This window comes from Chaetura pelagica, unplaced genomic scaffold (assembly GCF_000747805.2).
Source record: "Chaetura pelagica isolate M959 unplaced genomic scaffold, ChaPel_1.0 scaffold438, whole genome shotgun sequence".
Taxonomy (NCBI): Eukaryota; Metazoa; Chordata; class Aves; order Apodiformes; family Apodidae; genus Chaetura; species Chaetura pelagica.
Window position 1 is genome coordinate 580717 of NW_009954113.1, and position 13599 is coordinate 594315.

Here is a 13599-nt window from a genome sequence, read left to right on the forward strand (position 1 = left end):
CGCATCGTCGTGTCCCGCGGCCGCCTGCGCAGGTTCATCTGGATCCTGCTCACCCTCAGCGCCGTCGGGCTCATCCTCTGGCAGTGCGCGGAGCTCCTCATGAACTACTACAGCGCCTCGGTCTCCGTCACCGTCCAGTTCCAGAAGCTGCCCTTCCCCGCCGTTACCATCTGCAACATCAACCCCTACAAGTAAGGCACGGGGGGGAGAGTGGGACCCCTGTCCCCGGGAATCCCGGCGGGTTCATCATCCCCTCACCAGCCCAGCACCAAATTCCTTCCTGGGCATCCCCAGCTGCGCTGCCACGCTGCTCAGCAGCAGTTTCTCCTGACATTGGGTTTTACGTGTATGGCACTTTGAGTTACCTATCCACCCCTGGTGCTCTTCAGACCCATGTGGGTTATACTCACAGCCTCCAGTTGCTGCCTGCTGGGCTAGAGCTCAGTAGATTTCACTTTCTGCCCCAGACAGCCCCTGGTCAGCTCTGTGGTTCTCTTCAAATTCCCATTTTTCCAGGACCAAAGTTCCAGAATTATATACGATGCCATCTCCTGAAGAATGAAAAGGCAATATCTGTCATTTCTCTGTTGCCTCTGCCTCTTTCTGTCCTTCTAGGATGCTTTAACACTATAAATCCACAATTCTTTTTCTTCTGCCAAATTACACACATGTTGATGTCTGTTCCACTGCCAGCTACCTGTCCTGGTCCCTGCAGGCGATCCAGCTCTCCCATGTCTCTTGGCATAGATGCAGAAGTTGTATTTCCACATGCTTTGCCTCCTCGGGCTTGCTAACACAACCTTCAGGGAGCTTGGGAGTCTGAAAGGGCTTTCCCTGTAGTGCAGTCCACTCTGCTTCAGATGGTCCTTGCTCCCAGGGCACAGCCATGTCTGCCCACACCAGTGCAAATTGAAGTGGTAGTAGGAGAGATCCATGTGAGTCCACAACAAGGAATTCTGTCCTCAACAGTGAGATCTGCAGCACAGTGGCAAGACACTTCAGCTAGGCAGTGAGGTGGGATGTCACTTTTCTCACATTGTCTCTAATGCAGGTACAGTTCCATGAAAGAATATTTATCTGAACTGGACAAAGAGACAAAAAAGGCTTTGGAGACTTTCTATGGATTTTCAGAAGGCAAGTCCAAGGTGCGCCGGTCGGTGGACGAGTGGAACAGCACAGGGAGCAACTTCTTCAAACAGATCCCTCTGGTGAAGTTTGAGGACTTCTCCAAGACTGTGATTGACCTTCGCAGTGGCCAGAAGAGGAAAATAGAGGGCAGTGTCTTTCACAAGGACTCGTCCATAGTGAACTCTGGGGATTCCAATGATATCATTGGCTTTCAGCTGGTGAGTGTTCCTCTTCCTTGGCAAGTTCCTTGTGGGGCAACAAAGGGGTGTTTAGGGTTGGTGTCCCTCTGGCCTGTTTTATTGCTTGCTTAGGTGGCTTTAGAGTGAATAACACTCCCTCAGCTCTTTTGCCCATTCTGGCATGCCTCTATGGTTACCTGCAGATCCATCTCCAGCTCTCTGGAAGATAAATGCCTTCCTGAAGTCTACTCAAATACTGAAGTCTACTCAAATAGACTTCGTGCCTTCCATGTTGACCTGTCCTTTGGGTCTGAAACATTTGATTGTATCACATAGCCCTGAATGAAAGGTCTTTTATGGCCCTTTGTCCCCTTGTTGCCACTCTAACTTCATACATGGTTATTGCTGTGAAGGAGAAACCATATCACACATACCTTGGGGTATTTCATTTCATCTGAAACGCTTTTTCCCCTTTGTAATTATCAGTGCGATGCAAACAACAGCAGTGAGTGTGCACTTTACACATTCAGTTCTGGTGTTAATGCTATCCAAGAATGGTACAAGCTGCATTACATGAACATCATGGCACAAATTCCCTTGGAGACTAAAGAGAAATTGAGTTACTCTGCTGATGACCTTCTACTGACTTGTTTCTTTGATGGCCTATCTTGTGACAAAAGGTCAGTGCACAGAAAATACCTGCCAGCTTAACAGCTTAATTTATAGGAATTTAATATTTGGTATTTGCTGATTTCCAGCAGGAACAGTTTCTGGTTTTATTTAAAGCAGGATTTGCATCTTCATGAACTTCTATCGCACTCTTTAATGTAATTTGTCATAGTGTTCTGCTGCCCACATTTCAGATAAACCCGTGGGTTTTGGCAGGCTCAATCTACCTGCTTATGATTGTGGCAGCACAATTCTTGTGTGTCCTGGTAGCAGGAGAATCTCCCCTTCACCCCGGGGGGCAGCAGCAGTGTTCTCCTGGGCAGCTGTAGGGATGAGATTTGCCCTTGGCCGAGGACTTGAGGGTTTCCTGGTGCCCTGCACAGAACAGGCTGCACTGGGACTCTCCTTACTGAAGGCATTTTGCTTGTGCCTGTAATCCTGCAAACCCTAAAATCTTTTCTTGGAATGAAGACATTTGCTTGAGCAGGAGGGGGATGTTCCCAGGGAAGACATTAATGTGCTTGAATCATGAGGGTGTGTCCTTAGCTTCCCTTGCATGACAGTGGCTCTGACATCTCTTCTGAAAAATGAAGATTCATGTTCCTTTAGACACTTGGCTGTCAAACGACAAAGAAGTCTGTCCCTGCAATGCCACCTTCCTGCTAGTTCTGTAAATCTGCTTCCCACATTCCCTCAGTCCCCATTCCCACATGAAAACTTCCTAAACTTTTCATTTCCTGGTGCTATTAAACCAGATGATACTTCTGTGCAGTTTCAGGATATCACACACCTCTCAGCAAAACCAGTTGCTTGCAAAAAAAAAAGAATCCAGTCCTTGTGTCTCTGCCAAAACAAAAGCCCAAATCTGCCGATTTTCTCCCACAGACAGTTAAAGCTGAAGAGGGCAATGGAGCAATATTTGATTTCTTTCAGGCACTTCACTCGCTTCCATCACCCCCTCCATGGCAATTGCTACACCTTCAACAGCGGGGAGAGCGGGACGGTGCTGAGCACCTCCACGGGAGGCAGCGAGTACGGTGAGGAGCCCCGGGAGCAGCCGCCAGATAAGGCGCGGGGCAGGGAACTGGATCCTGCTGGAGGGTGATGGATGTGTTGGCTCTAGATGTGCAAGCTGATTGGGGAAGCACTTGTTTGAACTAGTGCAAACTGTTGCCAGAGAATACAAAGATAATATCATTGCATCACTAATGTTTTCCATTTGAAATGACTGCTTCCCGGTTATATAACTTTTAAAGTAAGTTTCAGGCGTGCTCTGCAGAGACGGGCTTTGTTCGCTGTGCTTGGGGCTGCAGAGGGATGTTGCTTGCTGCAAGTGCCTCCGTCTAGCACTGCAAAGGCTTTGCTTGGTTTTTACAGTTCTACTTGAGGCCAAATAACAGTAAATAAACTGTGCTTCACTTCCTAACCTGAAAAAGTGACTCTGGCTTCTGGTGTAACTCTTCTCCTGCCTTGTCTCTGCTCTTCAGGATTGCAGGTTGTTCTGTATATAGACGAAGCAGACTACAACCCCTTCCTGGTGACATCAACAGGAGCCAAGATCATTGTCCATGACCAGAACGAATATCCCTTCATTGAAGACATTGGCACGGAAATCGAAACGGCTGCAGCCACCTCCATAGGGATGCACTTTGTGAGTGACAGCCCTCCTTCCCATCTCCTTGAAACAGTTGTAAACATGAACCGATAGGATGTTAGAATGTAGCTGGCAGCTGGAAGGCTTCCAATACTTCACACTTGAGCAGTTCAAGTGCCTGTGGTGGCACTTTTTGGAACAAAGTTTTCTGTTGCAGAGAGGCTGTTGGAAAGTCAGGTCCTTGTAAACCAAACAGCTACTGGGATTTTGTTTGTTCTCCCTTTTCTCCAACCTCTTGGCTTTCCAGGGGATTTTGTGTTTTGTTTTCACACCAAAATCCACAACCACAGAAATGTGTTGTCATGTGCCCTGTTTCTCTCTAGCAACACGCAGATGGGTGTGCATCCCACGCAGGTTCCAGGGGTGGAAGAAAAGAGCATGAGCTGTGGGTACCACATTAGGGTCAGGCTGCAGACATGACTGCAGCATGAGCCCTTTAACTGTTCTGTGGGTGTAAGTCTGTCTTCTGGGTTTCTTGCTATCCCACTTCGAAAAAAAAGAAAACCCCGTAGGCAATGACTCTGCCCTTGCCAGTTTAGTGAAGCATCTTGTCATTGCTGTCAGCAAGGGCAGGGAGGGCTGCAGCTCCAAATTTCCCCAATTAGTGTAGTGCAGACAAGGCATTTGACCCAAGGGGCTTCTCAGGCAAGCCAGACTTTCCCCTTTCATCTGGATGGGCTGTTAAGTGAGCATTTCAGTTCTGCCTTTTCTTCATTGATGGTTGGATCAAAGGCATCGGCCAGCCCTGCTTAACTGTGCTGGGTGGGTATGCTAGATCTAGATAGTGAATGAATTAGAAAAGACATTAAAAACAGGTTTTAAAATGTGCAAATAGTTACCTGTCTGGAAAACTGTGGCAGCAACTGCTTGGTTTAACCAAAGGGAATAAAGGCTGCCTTACAAACAGTGAGTAGAAGGTATCAAAACAGAACAGTGTAAAGGAGGCAAAGTCTCACACCACTAGTTCCTTTATAACTATTACACTGTCTAGGAGAAAGTCACTGCAGACAGAATCTCAATACCTCATGTAATATTTTCCTGGCTGAGTAGTTTTAGACTGTTGCATATAATATAAATAACAAGGTTGAAGGTATCTCGGTGGCAATACTTCAAAGATTTGGCACAAGGAATTGATCTGATTGCCTCCTAACACAGCAGCCAAAATAGAAGCTGGACACAATTTCTGGACTCAAAACAAAAGCTACTGGTCACTGTACTGCCAGTAAAGGAGGTCTCCAGAGAGGCTGCCAAGGGGAAGTGGTGATAGTGGTACAGCCCTGCCCTGACAGAGGTGCCAGATCAGTCCTGGCACCACATCCCAATACGTGGAGGAGGGACACAGCTGCAGGCACCAGCAGGGCAGTTGTTGCCTCCCAGATGCAAACCTCAGTATCTAGGCTGTTGCTCATGTATTTCTGTGTCCCCCCTCTAAAAATACTCCAAGATGTTTGGAATGCAAACAAGGTATTGCTTGGTAGGAGTTTCAGTGCTTTAGTTAAATATTTAGTTTGGAAATTATTTCACAGTACCTGAATAAACAAGTAAGCTTTTGTAGGAGTATAAACATGACAAAAAAAAAAATCTATAGAAAGAATCTATCATCAACTCATGATACAGCAGATTGAGGCAGATGTCCTGGCATTAGATTGTCTGCAGAACTTAAAAGCATATTAAAAGCTGGTTACATTCAGTTTGCAGAAGTAATCCATCTCTAATACTGAAGTCATATTTCTGTGTCCCCTCCAAAAAGAGATTTGAGCATCTCTCTACAAGAGCTGACTTAAACTGTACATGCCTGTAGCCTTCTTTTGCTGCAGATGAAAATGGCACTGCTCACTGTCAAGTGTCACCTCTGTAATCTGTAGATCTGTAGTCAGGGCCTTAAAGGTAAGCAGGCATTTATCTGGTTCCTACTAAATTGATCCTGTGTAGAATCAGCCCCTAATTTAAAACTCTGTAGTGAAAGATAACTGAATGAATTCCTAAATGATGACATTTCTTGTGGTTTCAGGTCACCGTCTTTGTTACAAAGTGGATAATTACTGCAGAATGACAGTAAGAGCTCAGGGCTGAGCAGGGTAGGGCAGTCTGCAGGAAACAAGTGGTGTAGCCTGAATCAGGTCTGACAAATTTGAGGGCTCCCAGCCTTGGTTTCAACAGACCTTGCAGGCAGAGCACTTGGCATTTCAGAGCTCATTTCTCTCGGCAGAGATTACAGAACAGGAAAAGGTGTTAGCCCTCATTGGAGTGGAGGGGTCAAACCAGCACCTGGAAAAAGTCCTGAAGGAGATGCAAACATTTGATCTAGAGTGATTGTAGAGAGGTGCTGTTGAGCACTAGCAGAGATTGGAGTGCTGTTTTACCCACCAAACAGGAGTGGCCAGTGCAACAGCTTAGGAAGGTATGAGTCCTCACAGAAAACAAAAATCAACAACCCCCTTCCCTCAAAAACAAACACATCCAGGGCAAACAATTCATAGCCTCCAGGACTTTCCAAGGAGAGAAAATATACTTATTAATTACTCTGCTTTGAAAAATCCTGTTACAATTATGCCAGCTCTGCTTAGCTTTAGAGGTTTTCAACACAGACAGCAAATAATCCAGCCAGAGCAGTGTTTTGGGAAGTGGATATTACAGACAAACAAACCCAACAACCCTTGTTCTGACAAGTGATTGACAAATCATTTGAAATGGCAAAAGATAAACATGCCACTCAAACCTGCCCCATCACTTACAGTTGCAGAATCATGATAAACTGCCACTGCATCTTGTTTTCTCTCTGAACTCAAAAAACCAAGACCTGTTCTTTTCTGGTTCTCAGACTCGGTCTCGCAAGCTGAGCAAACCCTACAGTGACTGTACAGAGACTGGTGCTGACATACCAGTAGAAAATCTCTACAACAAGAGCTACTCACTCCAGGTAAATGTTACCTTTCATTTTATCAGTTGCTCCAAAACTACCTTTCTAAACAGCTTTGTAGTTGGAGATCTGAGATTATGAACAGTCCAGCAGGTGTAGGGTCTCTGCTTTTAACCACAGCACTTGTTAAAATCTGAGTTTTATTCCTAAGTGACTGATGTTTGAAGTTCCCTTAGGCACCCTGTTAGATAAAGAGAGAACATGAGCTCATTAGGCAACTTTCAAGCAATGCGAGACTGGAAAATATTGGCCAAGTAAATGTTGCAGACTAGTAACCCTTGAAGCCAGAAATTGTGACCTTTAGGACTCCAAGAATGACAGATACCATCTAATCAGCATCCAGATAGCAGGATGTTTGTTTACAGAGTAAGTTTCCACTAATTTTGCATGGTTTCTGTAATTGGGTCCTCTTAGAGAGTGTCAGTTGTTCTGGTACTCTCAACTTAAAGAACTGTAATTATTTTAGCTGCTGCCTACTGCAAAGCCTGTGCCTAGGCTGAATTTTTATTTTATGGGGCATTATACCTGAAAGCTACTGTGATGAATTGCCAGGAAGTTCACACAGACATTAGCTCAGGTTTTTACTAACAGTACCTAACTGAAACTCCAGGCTCAGGAGGGCTGGGACTGGAACCAAGAGGATGAAGGACTGGGATTTAAAAAAAAAAAAAAAAAAAAAGTTCAGCTCCTGCTTATTCCAAATGATTAAGTCTTTTAGCATGAAACACTGACTCTACTACCCTATTAATCCTGCAGCTTCAGGTCTACATGTATTCACCAAGACAATTCGGTCAAAGCTGTGAAGGCTTTCACTAGTGAGTCACTTCCCACACCTAGTTGTTGATTCATGGACCACGTGCCATGGCAGACTGAAAACCTCCTTGGCTGTGGAAAGAGCAACAGCAGCATTGAAGCTTTCGATGGCTATAGGGGAAACAGGGGCATTCCCAGAATCCCCCCTCAGAGAGGATTATATTCATCTCTCTTGCACTAGAGCCTAAACCCTCCTTTGCACTTTCTGCCTGTATTTGTATTCACTACCAACAGAGCCGGAATGCCCAGGGAAATGGGATTCCCCTCTTCTTGCTGCTGCCTTAAAGAGGAGATGTTTTTAGTGCATGCAAGCCTGGAGCTTGGTGCTGCAGGAGTGCAGCACCCTATGCTGCTTAGACACCAGCTCTTGGTTTGTCTCTCCCAGATTTGCCTGCACTCCTGCTTCCAGAAGGCCATGGTGGACTCCTGTGGCTGTGCCCAGTACGCACAGCCCTTACCCGCTGGAGCCGAGTACTGCAACTACAAGAAAAACCCCAACTGGAGTAAGTGTTCCAATACCCCCTGCTGCCAGGGTGTCCCCAGTCAGCACAGCCCTGCCTGCACCCAGCACCACTCCAGCCACACACCACCCTGGGAAAGGCAAATCTGCCTCAGCCCACTTAGCACAGAGCCTGATTCTGCCTCTTTTTTTTTTTTACACTGACTTGTTTCTGACACTTGTCCCAATTACTTGTCATTTGCACTCACCACGGAAGTGTCAAGTGGAGGACTTGACTGGGTGAGGCAGTTGCTCATGCCTACAGCAAGTGACAGCTTCTTAGAATATTTAGCAATATTTGTAGGGTAAATCTTTTTATCCTCAGCCTATAGGAGATGGCCATAAAGGCCACCCACACCCCAGAAACTCTACTCCAGCACAGGTAGCAAAAGATCACAGCTTTTCTTTCTGCCTTCTCACACACAAGTCCTGCTCCCTTCTTGCAGTGTACTGCTACTACAGACTGCACGAGAAGTTCGTGAAGGAGCAGCTGGGCTGCCAGCAAATCTGCAAAGACGCCTGCAGGTAAGTCCTGCCCACAGCCAGAGGTAAAATGCTGCGTGGGAGTTTAAGCTCACAATTGACAGCCTACCTCTCTCTCCAGCTTCAAGGAGTGGGCGCTCACCACCAGCATTGCCCAGTGGCCATCCACCGTGTCAGAGGTGAGGTCCTGGTTGCGTCCGCCGTGAGGGCAGCGCAGCACAACCAGCCATTGCATGACCCAGAGGTTCAGCACAGAGGAGGGCAGCCTTGGGGTGCTGGTTAGCACTGCAGTGCTGCTTCTCTCAGGGGATCAGGCTGTCATGTCCAGAAGAGGGCTTCCCCTCCAGGAGTTCATCATTAAACTAAAATTTGGTTTATGGGCTGGGACATCCCCTGGGGACGGCTGGACCATCACATGTTCAGTTCTGGCACCTACTCTGGTCTGAGGAGGTGTGGAGCACAAGCTCCTCTTCCAGAGGATTTCTACACAAGTGCACACTGCTGTAGCAGTATTTTCTGTCTGTTTTCCAGGACTGGATGCTTCGAGTTCTCTCTTGGGACAAAGGGCAGAAAATCAACAAGAAGCTGAACAAGTAAGTTTCCATGTCTGTGTTTCTAGCTTGCACCTCAAGCTCAGATACCATCTCAGCAGCCCTAATGATGGCAATTGGGGAAAAAGCTCCCTTAGAGCGGCCCAGCCCTACTGGTCCAACTGGTTATTTGCATAGTTTTTCAGTACGTTTCATGTTATTGTTTTACTAAACCCTCAGCCTGCCATCTCTTTCTCCTCTCAGGACAGACCTTGCAAACCTCATGGTGTTTTACAAAGACCTGAACGAGAGATTCATTTCAGAGAATCCTGCCAACACAGTAAGTGAGCACAGCAGCTCCCTGCTCAGCCCCAGCCACACGGACAGGCTGGAGGAGCTGGAGGTGTTCACCTGGCCAGGGCAGTGGTCCCACCCAGGCAGGGGTGGGAAGCTGTCCACAGGTGACGCACCTTGTGATGCCCAGTCCTGCCCTTTGCAGCCCTTTTCTCTGGGGCACTCTTCAAGCTGCCCAGTGCCAAGCCCTGCACCCAGGCAGCCTGTAGGCAGCAGGTGCAGCGCTAGGCAGGGGAAGGGCCCCTGCCTTTGGTAAGTGCCCACAGCAAACACGGCTTGGGGCAGCCTCCTTGCACCCCAGAACAGTGCCATGGACACACACCCAGTGCCCACAGGAGCTGAACACCTTGTGCTCTTGTCTCTTCCAGCTCGTCATTCTTCTTTCCAACTTTGGAGGCCAGTTGGGCCTTTGGATGAGCTGCTCAGTCGTGTGTGTCATTGAGATCGTCGAGGTTTTCTTCATCGATTCCCTGTCCATCGTCATGCGGCGCCAGTGGCAAAAGGCCAAGAAGTGGTGGAACGACCGGAAAAGAGCCGGGCCAGGGAAGCCAGGGCAGGCCAGGGACCTGGAGAGACAGGGCCACGAGAACCCCGTCTGCATCGACGAGGACCTGCCCACCTTCAACACTGCCCTGTGCCTGCTGCTGTCCAGCTCGTCATTCTTCTTTCCAACTTTGGAGGCCAGTTGGGCCTTTGGATGAGCTGCTCAGTCGTGTGTGTCATTGAGATCGTCGAGGTTTTCTTCATCGATTCCCTGTCCATCGTCATGCGGCGCCAGTGGCAAAAGGCCAAGAAGTGGTGGAACGACCGGAAAAGAGCCGGGCCAGGGAAGCCAGGGCAGGCCAGGGACCTGGAGAGACAGGGCCACGAGAACCCCGTCTGCATCGACGAGGACCTGCCCACCTTCAACACTGCCCTGCGCCTGCCGCTGCCCCAGGACAGCCCCCTGCCCAGGACTCCCCCCCCCAACTACAGCACTTTGCGCCTCGAAGCCGCCTTCACCGAGCAGCTGCCCGACACGCTGGAGGTCGGGCAGCACTGACGCTTGTTTATCCACCCATCCAGGTGCCAAAATGAGAGGTGGGTGCTGGACCCTCATGTCTAGGGGTGAAAGGCACACACCCAAGCAAGCACTGAAGGGCTGTCAGGTCAGACCGTTATTCAGGGATTGAACTTGCAAAGCTCAGACACAAAAGCCAAGGGCTCAGAGACATTAGGAACTTCAGGCAACATCAATTCTCAAGTTAATCATCATAGGAGATGGCTGAAGCAGGATGTGGCACTGAGCAGGGATGTCTTGCCAGACAGAAGCACACATTAGCAACCTACTGCACACACCGCATTGTACGTGAGCAGGAATTACTCCACAGCAGAGGATTGGTGCCACATTGAGTATTAACACTAATTACTCTCTGCTGTGTGGCTTGACTTGTGGGAAAAACCCAGGGCTTTCAGGAATGCAGCACAACATTGGCAGGAAGGAGAATGACAGAGGTCTGGGTGGGAAGAGCACAAAGTGGTCAAAAGGAAAGCTCTCAAGCTCAATTTAGATTCCAAAGGAGGCCTGATGAGCTCTTAATTCAGAGATGAAAAGTTAGAATAGCCATAGATATACTTGCAGAGCAAGTTATTGCACAGCTTGAGTGGGAGAACCTAAGTAATCCAAAAAGAATAATCAGAAAATGGCACAAATGGCACAAAACCCAATTCTGATCAGTCATGAGCTGCCTACTCTGCAAGCTTGTTTTGTGTCCCATGGCTCAAGCTGGCCATGAAAGGCGACTTCAGAGGAGCTCATTAAGCAGCACCTGCCCTTGGAGCTGCTCCTTTCCTGCTCAACCCTGGGCAAGGACTTTCCTCCTGCTGCCTGTGCTGGAGCTGGTGGTGCCCAGGAGGGGACTTGCACTAGCCCAGACCCTCCCTGCACCACAGGCAGTGGCTGCTTCTTGCTCCTACAGGCTGCCAAGGGTGCATGGAGAGACCCCCAGGGCACCCAGCTCAGGGACAGAGCCCTCCTGTGCTCCCAGGCCTGCACCCAGCCCCCTCCTGCCAGAGCTGATTGTTACTGCCTAGAGCTCAGTAGTGATGCTGGGGGTGAACAGAACCTGCACCAGCCTCTGTAGAGCAAGAGTGAGTGAGAGTGTGTGTGAGAGCAGGGATCAGGTGTGAGAAAGTCTCTCTATTCTCTATCTATATAAGCTTATTTTATATAGGACAGTGAGAATCCAGAAAGGTTCTTTAATGTGCAATAAAGTTATTTTAAGTGAATTATTTAAATAGCTGATACACTGAAAAAATAAAGATATATATTTTTAGTAACAGCTTTTCTGTTTGTTTTGTTGTTGATTTTGGTTTGTTTGTTGTTTTTTGTTTTGTTTTTTTAATCAACAACACATGAGTTACTGCCCTGTAGGCATCCCAAGAGATGATGTGCCTGATGAGGGCTGCCTGGTGCTCAGCACCACTGAGCACCCCAGCTAGGCACCAGAGGAGAAGACAGTAGTGGGTTTGCTCTGCCTCAGAGCCCCTTCTCTAGCACACAAAGGCAACAAACCATTGCTTGTTCCCATCACCTCTTAACACACCATCAAAAAACAGCACTCGTTACATTGGACCTGCTCCGTTTGCAACAGGGCAAAACAGACCCCAAGACAAATGCCAGGGTAGCCCACACAAGTCTCACCCACCCCTGGGCCACCACCACCCTTGAGTTACAATGTGAGCTGTTGTGACTGCAGCAGTGGTGGAAACACCAGCCAACTTCAGAGTTAGATAATGTCTCACAGCAAGCTCCTTCCTTGCCAATTTGTTGCTTCTTTACAAAGGGACTGGTTTGACTCAGTAACACCCAGCTCAGGATCTTCCAGACACAGAGTTGCTGGAGTCAGCTTTGACTCCAACTCTTACACAGCACAGCCTGCTTTGAGCACTGGAAGGGAGAAGGAAGTGGGGGGGAAACACCTCCACAGGAAAAAGCAAGCAAATATCTCCAAGTGCAACACAACCCCTCTGCTCCTCACCCCTACCTGTGCAGGCTGCAGTGCTGGGCACATCACAGCTCTGCAGGGATTGCCAGGTTTGCTCCCTGCTGCTTGTGGGCAGCACAGAGGAGGGGCTGCAGGGTTTCAGCTCAGCACCTTCCCACCACTCACACAGGAACTCCTTCTCAGACTGTTCCAGTGTCTCTGCCCCTCTCCCAACAGCCCCCAGTACCAAGGGTGGGTTAAATCAGCAGGCACTAATCATGCAATCAGCCCCCAGGAGGAGGGCAGAAAGGAAACCACCCCCAGATGCTGCCAAGCATCATCCAGCACCTGGGTCTTGTGGCCAGGGAAGGCACCAGCAGCTAGCACAGCTGGGGACAGGTGGAGGGGACATGGATGCCCACCACATAGCTGTGTACCCACCTTGGTAGCCATATCCCCAGTGCCAAGATACCCAACATGGTGGCAGCCAGCAGCTGTGTCACATGGATACACAACTGCCATAGGCTGGTTCCCAGCTCTCTCTTTGGGATACCTGGGAATCCACAACACAGTCAAAGCCTCAGGGTAAAACATTAGAGCAAAGCCAGACCTCAGGGAGAGCTGATGACACTTCAGCCAGTGATCATTTGGGAATTTTGTATTTTTAAAGGCTTCCCAGACCAAAACGAGAGCCTTTTAAAATAATCAAACTGGTGCCAATCCTGCATGAAAGCCCTTGTAGTGACCAGTCAGACTGTGTGTCCAGTAACTGCAGCTCTGCTAAGGACAATGTCCTTTGACTGGGAGCAACGTGTGGCAGCACAGCATTCTCTGTGGCATTCCTGAATGGCCTCATGGGTCCATAACCTGGGATGTGTGTCCTGCCGGGTGCCTTTGGCATGAACACCCACACTAAACTCTTTGATTAAGTGCCAATTTTCTGTAGGTGCTTTTTATGTTTACTTCTCAGGGCAGGCATCTTTCGTCCTGTGAATAATCCCCAGGAGGCAGAAATCTATGAGGTAGCTATAGAAAAACATCATTGTGAATTAAGTCCTGAACTCTGCCAAACTCCTGAGTCATCTTAAACACAGGCCAGGACAGTACAAGAATCAGGTTTGACACACACTAAACATCATAAACTCAGAACATTTAAGAAACTCAGTTTGGAGTTTACAGAAACAACAGGCAGTAAAATTTGTGGCCGGGCAACATCTCGTCCTCTGCTGCAGCTGTCAGGGTTGGGTGGGAATGCCAGTCACTTCCCATGGGGACAGTACTCCCAGGGGGGCTGGAGTACTGGAGGTGGGCAGCCCACCAGCTCGCTGGCACTGCAGGGCTGCAGCACTCACAAATGAGGTGAAGGTGCTGGCAGCACAGCAGACACAGCACTGCTGGGCCAAG

The 13599-nt window shown here is 48.6% G+C and overlaps 1 protein-coding gene across 1 annotated transcript; it reads left to right on the forward strand.

Annotated features, from left to right (window-relative positions):
* On the forward strand, positions 1–10271 carry SCNN1G (sodium channel, non-voltage-gated 1, gamma subunit; the record flags this gene model as incomplete). Its single annotated transcript, XM_010002586.1, has 12 exons — positions 1–191; positions 1052–1346; positions 1794–1987; positions 2910–3013; positions 3464–3627; positions 6452–6550; positions 7749–7866; positions 8309–8387; positions 8467–8524; positions 8877–8938; positions 9140–9215; positions 9882–10271. Coding segments are annotated over 12 exons (1830 nt in total), but the record flags the coding sequence as incomplete, so codon positions are not given.
* Between the last annotated feature and the right edge of the window lie 3328 nt (positions 10272–13599).